At 47.8% G+C, this 23,498-nt stretch overlaps 1 protein-coding gene across 1 annotated transcript; it reads right to left on the bottom strand.

Moving 5' to 3' along the window:
* Positions 1–289: 289 nt before the first annotated feature.
* Positions 290–9,412, bottom strand: LOC142774878 (uncharacterized). Its single transcript, XM_075876028.1, has 6 exons — positions 9,277–9,412; positions 8,158–8,373; positions 5,807–5,924; positions 4,037–4,621; positions 1,303–1,579; positions 290–658 (listed from the first exon to the last, which is right to left on the bottom strand). Exons 1-6 carry the CDS (start codon positions 9,410–9,412, stop codon positions 323–325), a joined length of 1,668 nt encoding a protein of 555 aa, XP_075732143.1. The 3' UTR covers positions 290–322.
* Positions 9,413–23,498: the final 14,086 nt, after the last annotated feature.

The following is a 23,498-nucleotide window of genomic DNA, read 5'->3' as shown; positions in this document are numbered from 1 at the left end:
ACGTAGACACTATACAGAGATACTCGGCGGATTTCGCGCTTGACAGTTGCCCCGTCCGCGATGTCCTCTCTCCAAAGACCGTTCGCCGATCGGGGACGCCTTCGCGATCTCTTAATCTTTAACTTTTTTTTTCTCAAATAATGTATTCCCACCTTATCCCTTTTCTTGTGAATCGCTGTTGGGGTGTACTACTTTCATAGAGACAGCTAGTTGCTGTGTTCACTTTTTTCTTCACTTCCCCCGTCACCAACGCTTTCGCCTTCACTGGCCTCCCTCCCCTTCTCACTATATACCAGCAGACACGCGCTCCGAGAATCTCGTTTCAATCGCCGAGCACTGTACGCATCTGTGAAAGTTCCCTAAAATCACGTAAAGTATTGTCAAATAAGTCTGACACCGCACGTGCCTCGAAGCTGTTCGCGCCGTTTTGGAAGGCAGCCCCGTAGAGAAATAAGAGGACTGTTCGCAGCTTGCAGTCGCCTTGCGCATTGGGCTGAGGCCACGGGTCGCAAGTACTGGGAGGCGCCCAGATGTTCAGATGCAGACAGTCTTCGCTGGCGTTGGTGGTGCTGACGTTCTGCATGCCCAGGTAGAAGTCCTGCTGCGGGCAGGGTGGACGCTTCACTTGCCTGTCTTGGGGCTTCATGGCCTCATCCTCCTGCGGTGCAATTCCACAAAACCATTGCAGTGTCGTGGAACAACCGCCGGCGAGCGATTCTTGGTGCCTTTTTTATCTGCGTTTCTAGATGTGCGCAAGGAGAAAAGAGGGACTCCCCCCCCCCCCCCCCCAATTGGGAGGCGGGAAGTCTGCCCTGTACTTTTACTCAGTCGCTAAAGTCCCGTGTTTGCTTGGATCTAGAGCAGGGTTGTAGACCTATTCCATGTTTGTAGCCATCGGTAGGCGCCGTCTGCATACTGAGGCGCTTGTAACAACGTCGCGGTGCGTATAGCTCTGCCCTGCTCAAAACTCGCCACCGCCTTTTATAACCACGTGACAATTACTGGCACAGCAGCTGTTAAGCCACCTCCGAGCACAGCACGTCAGAGTGCCTCCTGCGTGTTAGGCCCGGCATTATCATCATCATGACCATAATAACTTAGCACTTTTATCATTCGTCACTTCCAACATTATCCATTATCATCAGCAGCACTTTGCACCACCTCCGCCATAATTTAGAGCATTATTGTCATTTGATTTATTATTCACTCCCTTCTTTTGATCACGCGACCTGCAGGACAAAGAAAAAGCATGCGAACGACGCAGTCTGGACTCTAAACAATAGCCATTCATCGAACACGTACCTCATCGTCCAGAGGTATGGGTGGCTTGAAACGCAGCGTCCCCAGTGGCGGCTTGGCGAACGGTATCCCCAGGAAGGCGTAGACGGGGTACTCGTTCCCTTGGTCGGTGATCACGATGCGCCTGCCTCGCGCGGCACCGAACTTTCCCTTGAGGACGGGATGATCGCGGTTCCGCTCGCGCTCCACAAAGCCCAATGCAGCCATCGCCAGGGCCAGCGTCACCGCGAACAAAGCCACGAGAATCATGGTTATCCATGCACAGTACAACTTGGAAATTCTGCGTGTGGAAGCATACGCTTCTTGCTGGACGAGGGCACCGCCGTTATAACGCTATGCGGATTAAACGGCGCTTGAGTATTTTCGGAGGTACCCTGCAACACTTTTACAAGTAACCAAAAATTGGCTTCATTAAAGGTGTTTTTGCCTCACGATCAACCACCCCCTTGTTTTTTTTTGGAATCACTCAAACACGAGTGGAGTTAGCTCGCACGCTGTAATTCATTTCTCATCTCACCCCTACGATCACGCTTGACGCTAAGCAGAAAGGGATGGTACTGGGAAAAGACGTTAAGTCACGTGCGCGTCATGACCTTGAGCACTGATCCTTTTTTTTTCTCCTTGGAACCCGCGACTTGCTTTCAGTGTGATCGAGAGAGCGGGTACGTGGCGGCCTCCAGTGGTGGCCACGGTCACTATGCAGCTTGCGCCATCTCGGAGGCCATGCTTACGCTATTCCAATCAATTAATGGCCGGGAATTTGGGTATATGGTGCAGTCATTTGGGAATGTGGCATCATTTGAAGAAAAAGAAAAGGAATTATGTGTAGATGACAGAGAATAAATTGTAAATTGCAAGCCGCGTGCTGCGCTGTAATGTTTGGTTTGCCTGTTCTCGGGAACATCGACTTCCGATCGGGAGTATTACCACACCATGCTGAAAAAGTCCTGCAGGGTCCCTTTGAAGTGATAATGACGCGAAAGTTTTCAGTTGTTTCTTAGTTTTTTTGTGTGTGAAATTAATGGACAAGCCCTGAAGGACCCAAAGGATTTACAGCTAAGTGTGACTGGACCCTGAAAACGTGATTGTGGTATGTTTTTAAAGGCTACTATCGTTTCCTACATTGTCCTATGCTCTCAACAATGTATGGGCTTCTCATCACGTGCTCGCGGACGACGTCGTGACGTTGTCACATCAGCCGCTCCGCTCGGTGACATTGCGGAAGCAGATAGGGTCATTTCAACGCGAGAGCGTTAAACAGCTCGTCTCGCAGAAATTTCGGTGTCGGCGTCGTTGGTTGTGAGCGAAAAATCAACGTTATCAGTCAACGAAAATTTGAGATAGATATAAATAGGATAGCAAAAATAATGTTCCATTAGATGGAAAATCAAACTCAAAACTCCTGCGCGGCAAACAGGCGTTCTATCACAGAGCCACGCCCCTGTTCAAAATTACATCGAAACAAAAAGCGCCATTTATATGTTGTGCAGTGCGAGGAGCAGGGGCGTAGGCAGAAACTTTTTTCCGGAAGGGGGGAGAGAGGGAGGGCGGTAATCTCTTTGATTTCGAGGCGGGAACCTTCCGAAAGGTTCCCTTTTCACTCTGTAGGCAATGGCGAAAAAAAAATTGGGGAGAGCGGACATGGGCCCGGTGCGCCACCCTTTGGCTACGACATTGTGCCTTTAGCGCATATGATCTTGCGTGGCAGAAGTGTAGAATCACACAAGGCATCAAAAACACGTGAATTGTGAAACGAATGGTTGGTTTAAAGATCCGACAGTTGGAAAGCACACATACATAATTATCATAATCAACAACAGAATCGGCGTGTGCAGCTGTGCAGGTAAGCCTGTTGCCTTACGGACTAGTATTGGGTACTTCGCAAACCCGAAAAAGGAATGAGTATGTCGTAGTGGGCTAGTAACGATGCGAACATGATCACATGACGCTGTCACCTCACAGGCGAAGCCCAAGAGCCCTACAAGTTTTTGAATGTAGGTGCCTGACGTCATCGGAAATAGCAGTAATGGCGCGTGAAGTCAGCAGAATTGACAGTGCCACCTGACGTCACGGTACTGTCGATGTCACTAGGTGCCACGGGCGTCAGCAGGAGGTGTGCAAAAGGGGCACTTGACTCCCTCATGCCACGCCACTACTTGAACCCCCCCCCCCCCCTACGCAACACCCTGCAGCGCTGCCCCGTTATCCAGCCGCGATAGAACACGGATTTACACCCTTTCCCATGAAGATGAAATCCTGCTGACGCTCATGGTAGGTGCACCTTATGAAAATCGGCTTTGAATGTAAATATGATACCTTGTCATCATCGACTGAGCTTCACGTTTGCTCGGAGCTGTCTTCTTTGTATACAGGAGGTTAGTACTGCAGGGTAAGTTCACCGTCGAAATCAGGTGGCAGCCCCCCCCCCCCCCCCTTCATGGGCTTGTTTAAAGTTTTGCACGTTCCCACTTCACTTTGGTGTCACTATCTCGAGCACATGTCTGTGGTCTTACGTGTTTCCTTGTACACAACACATCGTGCTTTTTCCGCCGAGGAAGACGACACAGAACAGGCGCTTCGTGTCTTCTCTCATGTATTCGTCTTCCTCATAGTTCAAAAATCATGGTGTCATCTACTTATCGGCTAACCCAACAAGTTCTAATTAGATATATTACTTGTATGCAACGCTTGACGAATAACAGAGTGCCCAATACAGGCGAATGCGCAAAAGGCTCACCGTTCACGCTTAGCGGGATGATCCTTCAGCGTCGCATCCGGGGCCCCGCGGTCCTCGCCTGCGTGCGGCTGAACACGTGGGGACGACACAACATGCTTCTGCACCGGTTTCTCTTCGACTGGTTTCTTGTCATCGCTCTTCAGAACGTCGGATGACTTAAGGTCATGAATTTCCTTCTTGGCTTCGCCTTCTTTTTCGGCCTTCGGACGGTCGGCTAACTTAACGTCGTGTGGCTTGTCCTCGTGTTCTGCTTCGTTCTGAGCCTTAGGAGTGTTGTACGTGGGCTCTTCGCTGTTTTGAGCAGTAGTACTAAGGGGTGCTTTGGGGTCCTTGGGCTCTGCCCAGTACTGAGCCGGAGTGCCGTACGCTTTGGGGTCCGTAGGCTCTTCGCTGTCTGGAGCCTTAGTAGTACCGGACGCTTTTGGGTACTTGTGCTCTTCCCTGCTCAGAGACTTAGGACCGCCGGACGCTTCGGGGTACTTGGGTTCTCCCTCGTTCTGAGCTTTAGGGCTGCCGAACGCCTTAGTGTCGTGGGCACCTAGGTTGACTGCCCGTGGTGTTGTCGGGGCTCCGGCAGCTGCGTCGCTGTCACAGCCGTTTACGCTTAACCGATCCACTCTCACGAAACACGTGATGAACACAACGAAAACAGTCGACGTAAAGCAAAATAGCGCTAATAGCACAGTCACTAACGCATAGGACGGGACCTTGTACACGTGTTCGGTCTTTATTCGGTCCGCTCAGTTTGCGGCTCAGCGCATTTTGCAAGTATACATGTAGAGAGCTGTCGTCATCAAACAGCCGGTTTCTGATCAACTGCGCAAGCTGGTAATGTAACCAAAGAACGAACGTGTATAAAATCCCGCTCCCATACATGTGAAATGAAATTTGAGATTTATTTTGTGTACGTGTAACAGGAAAAAAAAAACTAAGCAAGAGCAAACGACTTCAGCGCCTCCACGGAGGCATCTACAATTGGTTTGCGATTGCACGCAAACCATGATTCGCGTGCGATCGTATGCATGGTTTGCGATTACATGCATCGCTTAAGTCCCAACTTTCTAAAAATGGGTATAGGTACAGCCGTCATACACATGAAAGAGGACACGAAAGCGCGTGGCAGATATCTCGCAGCCCGGATATTGTACGGTGCCATGGCGAGAAGTGGACCAAAACGGGGGAGAAGTGCCGTTCTTTCTATTCGCTGCAGCCCTTCTTGCAGAATTTGTGGTGCCTTTCGTTTTCCCAGGGATGTCTGTCAATCTGTGATCTCAACAAATATTATCGAAGGCAATCATCGTTTGCTGAAATGCCCCAGCAGCAAACTGATACAAAAAAAAAGAAGGCACGTCTATTGCCTATGCATTCTAATCGCATTCGTGACGGGGGTGTAGGTAGTAGATGAACACCACCACTCTCTATGTGTAGCGTCATATCTGACCGCTGCACGGCGCCCCATGTGGGTACGAAGCTATCTGCCATTCGTTCGCGTATTCCGTTGCATAAGTGCAACGGCTGTAGCTGACGCAGTAACGCGGATAAACGACTTCTGTTGGTAAATGGTACATCAGTAGGGATCCGCGGGTGGGAATGTAGTGTCACAACTTTTACGAAACACTTTCCTAATGAGGCCTCTTGTTAGAAAACTGCTGGTAACGTTAAAGGCAACATTGGAACAACTACCATTCATGTATTTTTTTTTCCTAAATACCCGGAGTGTGCAGTCCAAGTATCATCTTAACGTGGAAAACAGTGGCACCGGTATGTTACCTTTTCCAATCGGCATCTTTGGCCTCTGCAGTAACCGTAGGCTTGTCTCTTTCCGGGGCATCGCTCCGGAATGTAGCCGTCGGCCATAGGTACTTGCTACGGCTTGCCCATCTTGTGCCTGCGCGGGTAGGACGCATGCTTGGCGGTGAATGATTGGCATGCCAGCGCGTAGGACTATATCTATACTATAACTGCGCGTAAATATAGCATTCACGACATTGCTGCCAAATGTTATGTTTTCGGCCGTAACAGATGAAGCTTGACCCCTATCGAATTGCTGCAGATTTTGAGCGACCGTAAATGAACGAAATTATCTGGATGGGCTGGCTGAATTCCGAGACAACGCTAACTACGGTTGCAAAGTTCGCTATCCGTATTTTTAGCCATCATGTTGCAGCGCAACAAGAACGAAAACTTCGTGTCGCGCAGTAACATAATGAACCAGTAACAACGATAGCGCAGTTCAGTGTACCCCCTGTATGATATATAAGTGCAATGAACCTTACATATCGGCACTTGTAACTCCGCAAGCTATGGTAAGCCATTGCGGTTGACTGCAGATAAGCCCATTATCGCACCTCAGCGTTCACTTCGTTGCGATAAAAGTGGCGTGCCCTCTTCTAAAGTGCGCGTCGACGTCGTATCGGACCATGAGTTGCCCTTTGCGTTCAGCGTATAGCCGTCAGCAAGCTTAACCCGAACGCTCCGAAGTGCGTCCTGAAACAGTTAGATTGACGACGCTAGCGCCGCGTAGCTTTGGGTTCTGTTGACGATATGTTACCCAAGCATGCAGCCCTACTATCCAAGCATATACTGAGGTATTGTTTTGATGACAGCTCTTCGCGGTTGGCACCAGTCGTCTAACTAGTCCATGTCAAGTGACGGAGCGTTCGTGCTGTGCCTGCTCACGATGGTACTCGGTGTACCCGACAAGCCTAAGATATTCGCTCAACTACTCAGTTCACACCAAAGTTTTGGCTTACACAAACACGTCTACCCACCTCGTAACACTTGACACGAAGCAAAAAATATGCGGCACACCGACTGCTTCGCATAACACTGATCCTCTCAGCGCGTGTGATCTACCGAATTTTATTTTTGGGAACCATAGACGGTCACTCGAATCGCCTGCACTGACGTAAATTACGAAGGGGGGGGGGGCAGATAAGGCTAGTCTTAACATCCATTCTGTTCAGCAGCAGGGGGACACCCCTTGCCAGTGTGTCCATTTAATATATTTCATAACCATAAGCATGACCATGTTTCGGAAACATCTGCATATAGCGCCATCTGTCGTCGGTTTCAACGGTGGCCTGCCGTAACTGAATGGGAAATAGGCGAAAAAATATTTCAAGAAAAATGCTATTTGCAAAAAAAAAAAAAAAAACCACTCGCGGTTCCATACAGCAGATACTTATTTCAACAGTACCACAAAGTTACAGTGCCGCACTACAAACCGTGTGTGTGGCTTCCCTGAGTGTTTACATGGAACAATGGGGTCCCATGTGTTTCTATGGGCCGTGTTCAATGGTTTTAGGAGCCCACACACTTTGTAGTGCAATACTGCAATTTTACCAAACTGTACCAATAGGTCTCTGCTACATATAACCCAGAGTCGTTTTTTATAACTAGTTTTCCACAAATATGATTTTCTCATCCATTTCCCATTCAGTTATGGCAGACAGCCGTTCCTGCCGCCGTGAGATGGCGCCACGTCCAAATGTCCCCAATTCCTGGGAATGTTACGCACAATGCGTTCAACTTTTGTTAACGCCTGTTGATGTTGTGGCGTGATCTTGTAGTGTGATGCTCTGTGGCACTATAGAAATTGCAACTGTCGTTCAACCGGTTTCCAAGGAGACTCAACGGCGCAATAAAATGTGAGCTGAGAACCCATTTTCGTTTTTTTTATTTCATTTGAAGGGTGATATTGATTTTTCATTTAACTTAAATAAAACAACTACATTCGTAAAAAAAAAAACAAAGTAGTCACCAGGGTAACGTGTATGTCTTCCCTTGCAATTTTTCCGGATTTAGTAGTAAGCCACCGTTAGCCTGTGACAGATATCAAAATTCAAGTCTCTCAGTTAGATTACACCATGCGAAGGGCATTACTATACTATGGCGTGAAATGAAAACGCATTATCGGCTAGATAACATATGAACCCCTAAAGTACGATACCTTTTCTAGTCCACTACAGCGCAATAAAACACAATGGACAAAATACAAACAATGCCGCACGTGTGTGTGTGTGTGTGTGTGTGTGTGTGTGTGTGTGTGTGTGCGTGCGCGCGTGCGTGTATATTGCGCACCAGAATAATGAACCAACAAGCCAAACTCGCTGCGATACCTTTCTTGGCTTCGGGTCTTGTGCTGGGTGGTTTGGGTGCCTCCTCCCTGGACTTGTACCAGTGTTGTGGTTCTGGCGGCGAAGCGTCCTTGCCAGCCGGTGCTGTCCCCGAGCCTTGCTTAGGGGGATGGGCAGGCGGATGTCCTGGTGGCCTTTCCGCCGTGGCCTCGTCTGGGAACCTTCGCTGAGCATGTTCGCTCTTGTTCGCAGCGTCATCTGAAGGGATGAAAGGTGTAGTTTAGACATTCACGAGGTCAGTCTCAAATGTTGTCCGCCTGTCTGACTTCTGTAACGACCAGTAGGCATATTGTAAAAACTGAAAACACTCACACTTTGCACATTTCAAACTGTGTTTGGTGAAAGACTGTGGCCGTTCGACTTGCTATGTCACGTTTTTATTTATTTTATTTCTAGTATTTGTCTATTATTCAATTTTTACACTCATTTAGTGATCATGTGATTACATATAGAGTGTAAGGGGTTCACAGCCAGCTTCACTAGGGTACGGACGAACGGACGGGAGGATGGACCCGAGTATGAACGATTTACTATATATTCGGGGTATAGGTGAACAAGTGACTGGCGGCAGTTCATTCGCACTTCATTGATGTGGATGGCACAAGTACAGAGACAACCATTTTATTGTATCACAAGTGAAATCACAAGGTCTGCCCCGAAAAATGCGCAAGTATCGTGAGACAATAGGCGTCAGCAAGAGGGGGGACAAGGGGGGGGGGGACAGGGGGGCGGCCGCTTTTCGTGCCGACCGGTTGTGCCCCCGCGATCTCCGACAACAGCGCAGCTCTGGAGGACTGGCTCGCCCTACGCCATATCCTGACGCCGACCAGTGCTCTCGCCGGGTGGCGCCCCGTCCTCGGACTCCTGCGACCGTGTCCATCTTCCCTGTCTTGTCCTTACTTCCGGATGTCGCTGGCCCTTGGCCACGCTCTCTCATTCCCCAACTCTCTCTATCATTATACAATTTAACCCTATCCTCTTAATCCCTCCTTCCCCCACCCCTCGTGAGCTGCTATTGAGGTGTCCTCCCCACCGAGGGACAGTTACGGGGCTCACTTTTTTCTTCTTTTCATTTCACAAAAGCCATCGGGACGAACTCACCCCTTTCGATGCACTCGATGAGCTCCATCACCGCAGCGATCTCTTCGTCCCGAGCCCTGCCGCTTCTCTTGCGCTTGACCTTTCTTGAAACCAGCGTGCTGGACGCCGTCTCGTACGAGCTTGTTGTGTTGTCCATGTCTTACACCTTCCTAGACTTAATGCTACGAGCACGACTGTGCAGTGAAACGTTTATCGTACAGTAAAGTAGAACCTTTAAACCGTGGCACAAACGAGCGAATCCGGCGACCGTCGTCTTCTTCTTCTGCAGACCATCTGGCACGTGCTCACGTCGTTGTCATTGCTACTAACTAGTCCTTCGCCTCAAACCCGGCATTGTTGATACTGATGACACAATTAATCAATTAATATGATTAAGTTTCGAATACGGGTTGAATTTTAAAGCGAAGGCCTCAGATGCCTTATTAAACGCGAAATATGATCGTCGCTTGTGTCAACACGAAGTGATGCAAAAGAAAAAAAAACATGGTTGGTACCTTCGTTATAGGAATTTGCATAACAAGAAAGTAAATCATGTCATTACATAATCAGTTGAATGCTCTACGCACCAACACCTATATAAGCCAGTTTGCACACTGTAATTGTGTTTCACATCTGCAAGACTATTTAACGTGGATGCACCCAAAATGGCGTTTGGGCACGTCCATCAAGTTGACTAACGTCCATGAAGATGAAACATTTGTGGTAGGATGGTGGTATAGCTGTAGTAGTTAACAATCAGAGCGTAATCAGAGAAAGCACTGTGACACCCAAAAGAGCGTCGCTGATTGAGCACACAACTTGTGCCAAGACCGTACTACAGGGAAGCACTATACAAGCGTCGTGTATACGCTAGTGCGCCATGACAACATTTCTTCCCCTTCCCGTTATCCTACGCCCCTTCCGCACTTTAGAGCTGAGGGACGATGCCCTCTGTGACAGGTCTCCCGAGGTCCATGAGGCGTCGGTTCAACAGACACGGGTGATCACCGAGATCATCATACCCGTCCTAGGGTTCCCTCCCACATGCTTTAGCTTTATTTATTTATTAAAATGCCACCCCTCCATATAGCTCGTCCACGATTTTCTCGGGGCGGACCCGAGAATGCACATGGGCACCGTGTGGAGTCCTTATGTGCCGTGTCGGTGTGTCGTTTCGCGCAACATCAATTGCTGTTCTGCTCTTCACGACAAATTCTCGTGTCCTTCTGATAGCGTATCCTTCTGACTTCTCTTCATCCACGACTCGCCATGTCCTTCCGATATACTCCAGGGACGTTCGTCGCGGGATCGCTGGAGGCCCACGAACGGCAGGCCGATGTTCACACACCCTTTTGTTCTGCCACCGCTGGGCGCCATTATCATCATTGTTAGAGAGCGCTTGCCGTAATTAATGGAGCGTGCGACAATGTGTACACACCCTCTCAGAGGCGTCTTGCGGGCAGAAGGCGAACAACTCGCCAACGTCCACCTGCACCTCTTGAGCAGCGCAGGCTGCTCGACACGTATAGGTCTTACCTTCGTCCTGCTCGGCCGTACAAACTATGGCGGATGGGACGCAAGTAGCTATAGCGCGGCGTGGCCAAAGCGAATTCCTCGTCTCGACTCGAAGCGGCTTCTTCAGAAGCACGCCACGTTTTGATAGGGGACACACCCCAAAACTCGCTCCCGTCGTCTCTCGTGTGAGTATCACGCGATGATGGCGCGGGAAGCCACGCCCTGCATGAGTACCGCCGAAACCTCCGAAGAGAAAGTCCATCAGCTACCGTGCGTGTTTCGAGGGCAGGGAGGAGGGCCTAACTAATTAACTGGAGCGACGGTGCTTTTGTCTGGAATGAACGACTTGCAAGAAGTAGCAAGGCGACATTTCAGCGTGGGCCCATCAGCGCCCCTAACTGAAAGCAAAGACCTGTCATATCGGAACGATAAATAAATAAATAAATAAATAAATAAATAAAAATAAATAAATAAATAAGGCGAAAAGGAATGAAAGCAAAGCGGTAGACAAGCCAAGCACGACAAACCATAGAATTAATACTGTCATACAAATATCACAGAAATGGTAAAAACACCAGCTTCTTTGCTTTCCGCAGTTGCATTTGAAACATCTGTGAAGAACAAAAACAAACGGTGAAGCCCACCGCCCACCATTTCTAACGAAGAATAATGTTCTTAAACATACAACAGAAACAGCAGCATTGTGCTGTCTTTTTTTTTTACCTTTCTGCAAGCTAACTTATTTCTTATCTGTTCTCTACACTGCATGTTTGCTAGTGCATCTTAAGGCTGCACACCTACTTCTGCGAAAACCAGAAAACAACAGGGCCGCACCTAAAGGCAAAAACAAAAACCAATAACAAAGGAGCCTAGAAGCACTCTTTAGAAAAGACACACTTCCCCTCTGCTCATGATGAGCTAACAGCTTTCTGGGAAAGAAAAAAAAAAAAAGCCGCCGTAGCTGGCACTCGCTTACCTGCTCCAGGTGCAACTTTTGTTTTCAGCACATGCGACGACCAGCAATTAAAATATACGAGCGAGGCGAGAAAGTTAAGCGCACCCCTCCCCGCAGGACACGGCCATTATCGGGAACGCGTCAATTCGAGGCGTGGCACCCGCACCTCTGCAGATGCTATCAGCAGAAGCACTCGGCCTGTGAGGTATTTCCCCCTTTTTTTGTTTTTTTTTGTAAATCCTTCGTTCGAGCGTTATCGCCCAATAAGCAACCGGTACTCAAGCGACCATAACGAGATAGTGGTCTACCCCGTTCTTACGTGGGCGATAATATGCGTTGCTTCCGGTGGGGTCAACAAGTGTGGACCTTCTGGATGATCTGAGGAACCACTATGTTCTGAAAAATTGCTGAACGCTCTCTTGTCTACCACTCAACAGTTATAGTGTAGACAGGGGTGGGGGGTGGGGGTGGAGGGTTGTTTTGGTCAAATGTATACGAATGGTCAACCATATTTTAGAGTCTGTGTATGGTATGGGAGTGGCTCCGACCGGAAACGGGAAATTCTTTAGCTCGATGCTTTGGCACCTTTTTTTTCTTCAGGGGCATTTGCTGATAGGCTAATTGGTAATGCATAAGTTTCTAGGTAACGCACGAATAAACCAAGAAGGGACAAGGCATGCTGCTGGTTTTGTTTCTCCTGGTTCTCTGTCCTGTGTCTTCTTGAATTTCTTGTCGAACTGTTATGGCTGTGAAAATTTTCAGGGGGTTATGCTGCAGTTGTGGCGGCCTTGTGAAGTTTTAAACGTCCTTCGTACAAACAAACATAGGCGTCAGGATCATGGCATATAGAGAGAAGGGGGCGCTGCGATTCGGGGAAGGGGCTCTGTGTGGAGCTGTGAAGTCAACCCCATACATAGACATATTATAGAGGGGGAAGCTGCAATGAAACTTGCCCCCCCCCTCCCCTCTCCTGAAGGCAAACCCTACACACGTCTTTGAAATAAAGGAAGGAGGTTGAGGGAGGAGGAGGGTGGGGGGATCCGCGCACCACTTTCCATTGTTCGCTCGCATTTCGTGTTTAAGAGGTTTGTGATAGAAGAAGCGTGGAAGCTGGGAGGCTTCTTGTTATGGTAGAGAAATGTTGATAGGTCGGCCGGAATCGCACTGAACCGATAGTAATCTCTGGATAAGTTTACGATAAAGTGTAATGAAAAATAGAGAAAAAGTGTTCGTGACCATCATTGATGAAACCGCAGTTCAATTGCGGATTGCGTGAGGGAAAGGGCCGGAAGGAATTTTAATGTGTATTTATTTCCTACCTCGTGCAATGGTGAAGGCGCGAAGCAGACGAGGACAAAGAACACTGTCAACAATGTTTATTTTACCGTCTTTAACTAATAAGTTAAAGAGCATCAGTTTCTTTTATACATTTGACGGAGTAACAATATTCCATAAGGAAATTGTAGTGTTCTTATTCTATAATATCATTTATTCTAAAGTTACATTGACATTTTCGAAAACCACTAAATTCTCGACCTAACCCCCTCAGTAGGTGTGAGCCACAGTTGAAGGTGAACAAGAACAAAGAAGGTTTCCACAGTCTACAATTGAGCATTATTTTTTATTATGTAGTCTTTTTAATTCAGTGAAGAAAAATCAACACTCTAAAGCAGCTTTCAATTGAATTAGACGGGAATTGGTTATTTCTAACATTGTTTTTTGCGATTCTCCTCATTAGATCGTTACCACCAGCATCTATGTTTTATTCAATTAATTGAATAGTTTAATCATCAATTAAGTATTTTAATTAATTCATTATATACTTATGACACTTTTGATTGAAATTTTGTTAGTATTATTTTTTCTACATATTCTACATATAAGCCGCCGCCGCTGCCACCACCACCACCACCACCACCACCACCACCATCATCATCATCATCATCCTACAGTGTTCTTTAGCCTCCTTTATACCTGGACCTTTGCGGCTAACTAGCTGCAAATGACCAACTAGCTGAAACCAAATCTTTACTATTGAGAACACTTTAACACGTCCAAGATAAAATGCATGCCTGTCCGAGATCCTAAAAGAAAAATGCACTTGATATGAAAGATCACTGCAAATGAATGCAAAGATTATTGCAAATGGAGAGAAACTATAGACCACCTCTCATGCACCAATGTCCCCGGTCTAACCAACATCATCCGGACTCTGCAGTGTGCCTTTGCATGAGTTGACGATTTTTATGAAGTCGTTGAGTGAAAAAACTGCGTGGGAAGAATAAACTGTAGACAGGACGAGCTCGGCAGAAAGAAAAAAAAATATTTTTCAAACCTGGCTTCACAGCTTAACAGCACAGAAAGCCACACAATCCCTCGTGCACTTTTTGAAAGGAAATTGGATAAAGGCATCGCCTGTAGATACGCTTCGGTGTACACCTAAGGTGTAAATTGTTCGCACTCGTGTTTCCGCTCTTATCTCTTTTCATCTCTCTAACCCCACGTGTTGAGTACCAACGGAATTTCGGCTGCTAGAGTCCCGTGTGTTAAAATTTAGGGGCCCGTTGAAAAACTCGAGGTGCTCGAAATTTCCGGAGCCTTTCACAATGGCGTCCCTCATAATCATATCGTGCTTTTTGAACGTGAAACCCCAGCGATAATTAGTAATATTTATTAGTGCCTAGCCGTTCCGCTGAGTCACGCACTGCTGTAATAGCGCAGCCTTTTCGTGTGACGAATGACCCTTTCGGGAAACGAGACATGTCCGTCGTGTCAAACATTCCGCGAGTCTCCTTGGAACGTGGCTCTTTTCGCGGCAGTTCAGGAATAGAAGAAACCCGCCAACACGAACCTTCGTTCTCCGGCAAAAAAGTGTATGTACCAAGAAAAGCTCGTATGTTCGCACCGTAGCTCGTTGGCGTCTTTGCATCGTTGGTTCCGGTGCCAGCGCGAAGGCCGCGCTAACGATGCGATGATTTGTTGGTCGCCCGCGTGTGGAAAAATGAATAAAGAACGGCGCTAAGTGATGTGCGTTTGGGGGGGGGGGGGTGAATGTTCGAACTCTCAGCTACTAGAAGGTTGTGTGTCTTTAACTTCTATATACGCAGTATACCTCGGTTCACGAAAGTTTCCTACAGCAATCACTACATAGGAGGAACCCTGTCCCTCGTGTTTACGGAAGCTGCAAACACAGACGTTTGTTCGGCAAAGTTATGATGGTTAGTAAACAAGCTTGCATGAAATCCACGCTTCTAGGCTCAAACGGACTTTCTTCGCAGTGGTCGCTTTTAACAATTCGTTCTGTTTGTATATATTAAAGCCAGCACCCTACACTAATGAAATTACCAACTTGCTTCAACCAGTACTCTAAGCCACTCGCACTCATACCCATCTCTATATTAGTATAGACTTTATAGCTATTTGCACGTTTCTCAACAAAAGTCTTGGAGGACATTTCAACTGCTGAATCAGGATGCCGCTCGCGAATGGAAACGTGTACTCACTTATCCGTTTTAGAGCCCCTTCAATGCGCGTTCGCTAACTGCGCATTCGGTAACTACCTCATACATACTCACCACAAGCGGACTTAGTTTTCTCTGACAGTCAGAAAGCAAAGGGACGCTGGGTGCCAAGTACGTTGCGTTATGTCATCATTACGTAATCACGTGACTACTCCATTCACTAAGTCACCGTGCGACGCGCCTCGTTGCATACGAACGCGCTGGAAGTTACGCTGGGACAAGGATTATGCGGTGGTGGCAGTCTGAAAACGGGAGCGTGAACGAAATGTCGGGAATGCAGGTACATATATACGAGGATTAAAGCCGCGCCACAGCTGTCTGCTGATGGCCCAGCCTTTGTGCCACCTTAAATTATCCGTCCTTGAACACCTTGCATGTGTCTGTGTTTCTCTCTCTCTCTCTCTCTTTCTCTTTGTTTTTTTTTTTCACTTGCAGGTTCAATACGCTTAGGATTTGCTGAGATGGACCTGCCAAAGCCAATTACTGCCGCGTGCGTTCCGGTTGCTGTCTTTGTTTTAGTCAGTGCAGCCTCTTCAGTGCCTTTCCTGAAAAAAAGAAAGCTATAAACACCCGTCGCCTTCACAACCTCGCCCTTGCGACCAGTATGCGAATCGATCACCGTAAAAGCGTGCAACGTTGCATGAGCGTTGGCTGGACGTCTGTCAACTATTTGACTGCATGTTGCCTTCACGTGAGAGGTGAATCTGCGGCACGCTGCGCTTGTCGTCGACGGTTGTAGTCGCCAAACAGTAACGTGCAATAATCGATCCGTTTATGAACACTCTCGTGACTAATTTAGTATCGACTGGGCTGTTCCGCGCGCCACTTCCGGCCCGCTGCACACTACTGCGATTCGAACGACGCGGCCCACCTCGTTTCTCAGATGGGACGTCCCGCCAGTGGCGCCCTCCCGCGGCGTCTCCGGGAAAGGACGCCGGCGCGACGAATGCCACAATCAACGATGAGTTTTCTTTCATTCTTTTTTTTTTTTACTTATTTAGGTCGTTAAGCCAGAGTGCTGACCAACTCGTTATGGCATCGCAGCGGGTGTGGAGGGCGGTAGTTCCTGCTATCTTCGCGTTGACCCCCCCTACCACCCCCCACACTTTTTGATTATTTTGATTTTCTTTTTTTTGCACGTATAGAACGAGCAGAGAAGTACGGAATGAACCAGTCGCCCATAAGTGATCCTTTCTTTCGCTTTCCTTTTCTTAGCTTTTGGTGATGCTGGGCGTGGCGTCGGTTTAAAACGAAACTGCACGGAAGTTGCGCGCAGCCGAATCTGTTGCCATTCTTCGTGAACGGTTCCCTCTCAAGAACGCGCTGCGCTCTGATTGCCTGTTTCGCTTGCGCATCGTTGCATCGCTCCCGCGTGTGGGTCGAGACTGCAGCCCCCCCCCCCCCCCCCATTTCGTTACCGCATCGATTTAGTTCAAACACTCCGAAACAAACGCACAACGGAGTGAGCATGCCTTTTGGCTGTTGCGTATGTATAGGCTGTTCCCGCATCTTTCTCTCATTGGCTGAATCTTTGCTGATGGACACCCGTGCGCCTTAAACGGAGAGGCGAGAAAGAGAGAACGTAATTCTTTGGACGCTCGCGCCCGTAGCCGAGAGAAAGCGATCAGAGCCAAGACACGGTGCAAGCCACTGGGCACATCCGAGCTAAAATGCCAGACGAAATTTATGATTCTACGCTCCCGGTATCTGCATAGATTTATCGACCAAACAGCACTGAGGGGCCCACACGTGCTGTTCCATCTTTTTCCAAGCGCGCGCTGTGCACGCGAATATCTTACTGCACATACTAGATTGAGGGTAGAGTTGTTCTCCTCATTATAGACACTGAACTTTGCAGTCGTAATGGGAGTGTTTATGCTTTGCGGAAGGCGTTACGAGAGCTTCAATAACTTTGGCAATTACAAGTATGCTCGTTGTGTTTTTCAGTTTTGGCGAACCCTTGGAGCACGCTAACTCTTTCTCAGTACTACTGCGCGAATTTAGACTCCTGTCTTGTAGCTTTCTTTGCCTTGTCTTAAGTTTTTTTTTCCGCCATTTTTATTCACCGTGAATTCCGGCAGGAGAAAGGTGAGTGCTGTCTTTTCACTGCATGCACCTGCGCCCAAAACGGTTCCTTCCTGGGGTTTGAAAAGCAACTAAAAGAGAGGTTGACAACGAGTTTAGGAAGTTAATGGAGGTGCAGTTAATCTTGCACCGATACTTCTAATCTTCCTTCTTACGTCGGGAAGAAGAGAGTTTGGACAGGCTATCTAACACGCCACCTGCACTATCGATTTTCAGCTTCCGAAAAAATTTTTTTTCCTAACCCGAACTAGAAGCCCCGTGGACACGTTCTTTAGTCTCCATTATACAAGAGACCCGAAAATAGCGGGTCTACCTGCTGGCACATGTACCGTGTTTGCCTGAGAAGCCTGATTAGCAGAAAGGTAAACAAATCAAGACAACAACAAAAGTAAGAAAAAAACAAACAAGAGAGGAAGATAGCAGAGGCGTATGTGGTTTGTAAGAGCGCTTTTCCCATTCGGGCAGCGGCCATTAATTAATGGTGCATGCCGAAAGTTCTGCCCTTTCCTACAGCCTCCATTTCGGTCTCCTACTTTTTTTGGTGCGCCCTTGACAGAAATCTTGATGAATTGGCCTGTTGAGGAAAGCCAACCTTTGGAACGCTTGCGTGGTAGTTACCTGTGCTTCTCTCTCTCTCTCTCTCTCTCTCTCTCTCTCTCTCTCTCTCCATATCCGTACTTTCAATCCCCCTATCCCCTTTCCCACACAGAGTAGCAAGTCAGCGGTTTATATATGCCGGCTAAATTCTCTGCTTTTCAATAAACAGCTCTCTCTCTCTTTCTTTCTCTCTCTCTCTAGGAAAGCAGCTTCTCTCCTTTTGGTGGTGAGCTGCGATTAGACGAACCGCCCTCCTAAATGGCCCCCTAATACGGCTTGCAAAGTGCATGCTTGTGTGCGTGCGTGTGTGTTCGCCAGTATATTAGTTTTGCAAAACCTGCATGGACGATGTGTATCAGCGGAATGTGGCGTTTAGTATAACGTGGAACTTGGCTTGTAGTCATATAGTTAATTAGTTTGTTGTCGTTCACTCTACAGTTACAATGAAACCTCACGTCTATCATTTGGATCAATACAATCGACTACGAAGAAAAATAAAGTAAGAAGATGGCTTTCACGTTGCAGTCGTCTTAGATGGATGCATTAGGAAATGTGGGGGCTTCACTAACACAGAGTCAAGGGGCTCCCCTACATGAGCTGAACGGGCAAAAAAAAAAGCCACATACACGAGTCAGTGATCACGGTAACTTTAAAAGCAACTTGAAGCCACAAACAACAACGTGAAAAACAAGAAAATATACAGCTACTTCGTAAGAGACGAGAAGGCAAAGAAGACTCTTCTATTGAACAATCAGTGTCAGGTAACAATACAAAGCATGGAAGCTATATGAGGTGTACGAGCATCAATACATAGATTAGTGTTATTACAGTGAGAAGCCAGGATGAAGCCAGTTGCTATAGCGGTAATGCTGAACGTAAGGACGAAGTTCAAAACATAATCCGACGAGGATAGAGTTATTAAGGTAATGAAACTATATATACCAGCCTACCGACTATTACAATGTACATTCTAAAAAATGAAAACACACACACGCACACAAACGCACGCACACCGCACACACGCACGCACGCAAGGAGGCTAATATGAAGTCCTTCAGAAGGCCTCATCACATGCTAATTGTACAAATATGGTTAAGTGTGCTTTATCAAGCACACTTACGTAATGATACTAGAAAAAAAAAACACAATCATAAGGTCTCTGATGCATCCACCTTCCTTGTCTTCTCAGTCATGTCATTGATTCTGGCCCGTGGTCCACCTAAACCTTTCTAAAGGTAACGCGGTTTTACTCGGCCCCCGGGATTGGAGGCACCTCATCCGGTTGCGTAGTGCCTCTGTGATCGACCCACCTTCATATAATCCACAAATCAATCAATGGAACTTTATTTTCATGAACAGACTATGTGGCAGAAGGCAGAAGGTTAACGAAAAATGCCTCTGGTTGGCTACGCTTAAGGTGAAGTATTGGGAAAAGGGATGATCATGTGATGGCGTCACCATCTGGTGTCCCATGATGTGACGTCACACTGACGTCGTAGTGATGTCATGGCATACGGCAATATCTTTATGAGAGGGTGTTTTTTTTTTTTTACATCACTCGTGCTGACTCCGCCGACGCCGTACGGCAGCCAGTATTCGCTTCTAACGAGGCATTCCTCTTGAATATTGGCATCCCGTTACACTTTCCTTAACATCTGGTAATGCGATAAGTGACAGAATCAGGGACCAGCCTTCCTGTGAGACATAATCACCCAAGGTGTGAGAGACACCCAAGGTGGGAGAGATATGCAGTAAGTCGCTTCGACGTTCGCAGTCGATTCCCATTACTGAAGTTTTCTGCGCCTCGCTTCATGTTCCATTGTCTCCGAGATCCACCCTCTTTTGACCGATGGTCGATGTCAGTAGATCACCTCATCGTGTGTCGTCGCGTAGTGGTGTCATCGTGCCACGTCACGATGACATCATAACTTATAAAAACTCTCTGTGACGTCACATAGTGGCATCATAATGAAACGGGATCACTGGCTCGGGGTAGGTCGTGTGTGTTTCTGGACGGTGTCTCGCGAGATTTTACGAGACATTGCTAATCTCTCAAGGCTTAAGTATTGCGTGCGGGGACGTCAGTCAACACGCAGCCACTTAAAGTCGTTTTAAGTGCGAATATGTTTAGTAAATCGTTATTTGAGAGTGGATCGCAGAGCACCATCGTCACCTTAAGTGATTGATTGATATGTGGGGTTTAACGTCCCAAAACCACTATATGATTATGAGAGACGCCGTAGTGGAGGGCTCCGGAAATTTAGACCACCTGGGGTTCTTTAACGTGCACCCAAATCTGAGCACACGGGCCTACAACATTTCCGCCTCCATCGGAAATGCAGCCGCCGCAGCCGGGATTCGAACCCGCGCCCTGCGGGTCAGCAGCCGAGTACCTTAGCCACTAGACCACCGCGGCGGGGCTCACCTTAAGTGGTATGCATATGGTATGGTAAATAGGTTTTAACCCACTGGTCCGATTGCGCAGAAGAAGGTAAAAGTAGTCCCAACAAGTGTCTGTGAGGCGACGGCGGCGACCCGAAGATTCCGAGTCCGTACAATGAGAACACCAAAAAAATGGGAAAGGCAACGGTGGGTGCGAGGAGACCCCGAAACGATGGACCTGCTACGGGAACGACGACATGCCCGTAGATCTATTAGAGGTTCGAACGCTTGGTATCAGCGCGAGTTTTCGCATCTGGAGTCTTGACAACTGTTTCGTCTCCGTGACTGTCCTTCGTTTAACTCGAACCTCTCTCTCTACGCCGAGAATCAACGTAAACATATAGCTGCAGTCTAGAAACCTGGAACTTGCATCACCTAGCTAAGGCCTAGAAACAGGCTAGAAAGCAACGAGATTGGTCTCTGGAATCGTCCCGTTTCACTGTTGCAAGCCCTGCGTGACAGTATAAATATCGTGTTTTTTAAAGACGATAGTCTTTCTTGGGGACCTTCGACGCGTAAATTTTGATCTGTCTGTCTGTCTGTCTGTCTGTCTGTCTGCACATTTGTCTGTTTTTCCACTCTTAACGGCATCGGGTACTTTAAACGGCTGACCTCATTCGCAGCGCCCACCAAGGTTGCTCAAGACTTAGCGTTCACGCTTGTGTAATTGTCTACTAAAAAGCAATTATTGCGCATGCGTGGGGCACCATAACAACACGTATATATTCTGCATGTGCGTCTTTTACTAGAAAAGGCATACATAAGTAATTTTATGGACCGTAGCGCTTATCACGCTGCGCTGACCATTCAATGCTTGCACGGAACGGGGAGTGTTTCCAACGCTTTGCTAAGACGAGACGGTGGTGGCACCTACCCATCGCTTTGCGTTCTACGTACACCTTATCATCTTTGAGATGGGCGCGCACACCCGTCTTAGAGCCACGCGCTTTGTTCTCTAAAAAAAAAAAAAACTGCCAGATGGCGCTCATGTCTCACGTGTGACGGGGACTTGATGCGCTCGTTCGCCTCCGCTGCACGCTCGAGGCACCCTAACGCAGCGCCTCCAGAATACCACTCACCGATTTTCTTGCACAGAACATCAAATAAATGTCTTGTTCACTCTCTCTACACGCAAGACCATCGTCTTTCAAAGACATTTGCAGATTAAATGCGGATACGGGGCCATTTTTTGTATATTGACATTGCCTTTCGTGTCATCCGAACGTTTCGTGGAACAAAGTATGCGTTCTCGCACCGTCCCTCGTGCAGCACAAACATAAACGTATAGTGATAGATAGAAAGTGGGTGTGACGGCCACAAATTGCGCGCTGCTGGGCAAGCAAATGCTTTAATAAGTGTAATTATGCATATTTGATGAGGAGGACAAGTCGCTGTGACTACCAAGCGAAGGTTTCGCAGTGGTCCCTTCGGAGTCGGGGAGCCCACGTGACGCGCAATTGCGAAAACGAGACGACCGGAAGGAGCCTGTTGTGTGACTTTTAATTAATTTCGCTCAATCATCTTCACCGAGAGGCAGACGTAAAAGTGCCCTCGTGCTTGTTTTTAAGCAGCAATTCAAGCCGCTGTTGACATTTTATTTTTATTGATTTCATACGGGGGGATGTTGACGCATTGATGAGGCGCCAGCTGCTGCTCAGATGTTGAATGAGTCGACCGCACCAATGTAGGATTTTAAATTATACATCAAACAACGTCATCAGGCTCATATAGTTTCCTAATACACAACAGCGAGATCTTCCTCTAGTGTCTACAGAAGCTGCAACGCGTGGAGCTTCAACCAGCACGGGAATGCTGGGTATTACGTACGGACTTGTCTATTCTTCGTTCTTTCGGCTATACGCTTGGCTCCGTGTGGCTTAAAGCAGCTTTGCCGCAAGTCAAGGTTCAGCAAACCTTCAGCTGTTCCACTTAGCCACCTTTAAACCTTTCTAGGCTCGCTAACTAAAATTACTTTCGAACTTCACAACAATGCATTCTTTCACGCTAAACAAATGCCAAAACACAAAGCCACAATCGCTTTAGAAATCGCAAACACAAAACACAAAGAGTTGCCGTCATCATGTGGCGTCATATTAATGCGACGTCGTAGTGACAACACGATGACGTCGCAAACTTGGTGATCTGTGACGTCACGACGACCTCATACGGTGGCGTCATCCCGGGGTGAATTTTCCGTATCACTCGTGTATAGACGCCACCGACAGTCAGTTTTCTCTTTTTGATGAGGCATCCGAGGCCTCCACTTTGATGAACTACAGCTAATTGCTGGACACCTCATTAGGTGGGGAAACCCTGTCCTTCTTTTTTGTCTCTGTCTGATCACCTACGCCGAGCTACTCCTACAGTTCGGCGTTGTCCGAATCGAGCCGTGTCCGCGCGCACGCACGTGTCCGGCAGCTCGATCGCCGTCGCGGAGCGGTCAATTTTTGTGGTCACGCAACCGTGCGTCTCGGGTCAACTCCTCGTTTTCGCTCGGAAGCGTTGCCCCATTAGCCCACTCCCTCTCTCTCATTTTCACGACTCTCACGTTTCTCTCGCCCTAGCAACCCGTGGTACCACCGTTTGGTTCGAGTGCGCTGCGCGTCCTTTAAAAACAACACAAAAAAAAAAACCGTCAGACGTCGTCGTCTTGGTCGTTATCGCTGACTTCGTTGCCAGGTGGTGGATCGCGTGCCGGCCACTGTGCCCGGGTCGTCGGTTGCTGTCAACAAAAATGATTGGGCAGTTCCTACTCGGACCCGCGCTGGACACTTGTTGGGGATCATGTTTTCGAAGTTTCGTGCGATACGTCGGACGAGTCGTATTGCGTAAACCTCGACCTGCGAGAGTGCGTCGAACGAGTTGTACTACGTTGGGTCAATGCGCGTTTTTTTTTTTTGTGTGTGTGTGACTGCGGATGATAAACATCGCGTGCCCGGTTATCGCCAACGTGAAACTTGTTAACTGACGTGGTGTTGCCTTATTATGCATCGGCGATGAAGCAACTAGTTTTTATATGGCATGCCACCATCGCTGTACTGAAAATGTTCTTACGGAGGAAGGTGGACAGAAATTCACCGGAACATTCATGCTAATCACATCTACCCAGACTTTATTATATCGTTAGA

Source organism: Rhipicephalus microplus, chromosome 10 (assembly GCF_043290135.1).
Source record: "Rhipicephalus microplus isolate Deutch F79 chromosome 10, USDA_Rmic, whole genome shotgun sequence".
In the NCBI taxonomy this organism is placed as follows: domain Eukaryota; kingdom Metazoa; phylum Arthropoda; class Arachnida; order Ixodida; family Ixodidae; genus Rhipicephalus; species Rhipicephalus microplus.
The sequence above is the reverse complement of the archived record's forward strand: the minus strand, read 5'-3'. Positions and strand labels throughout refer to the sequence as shown.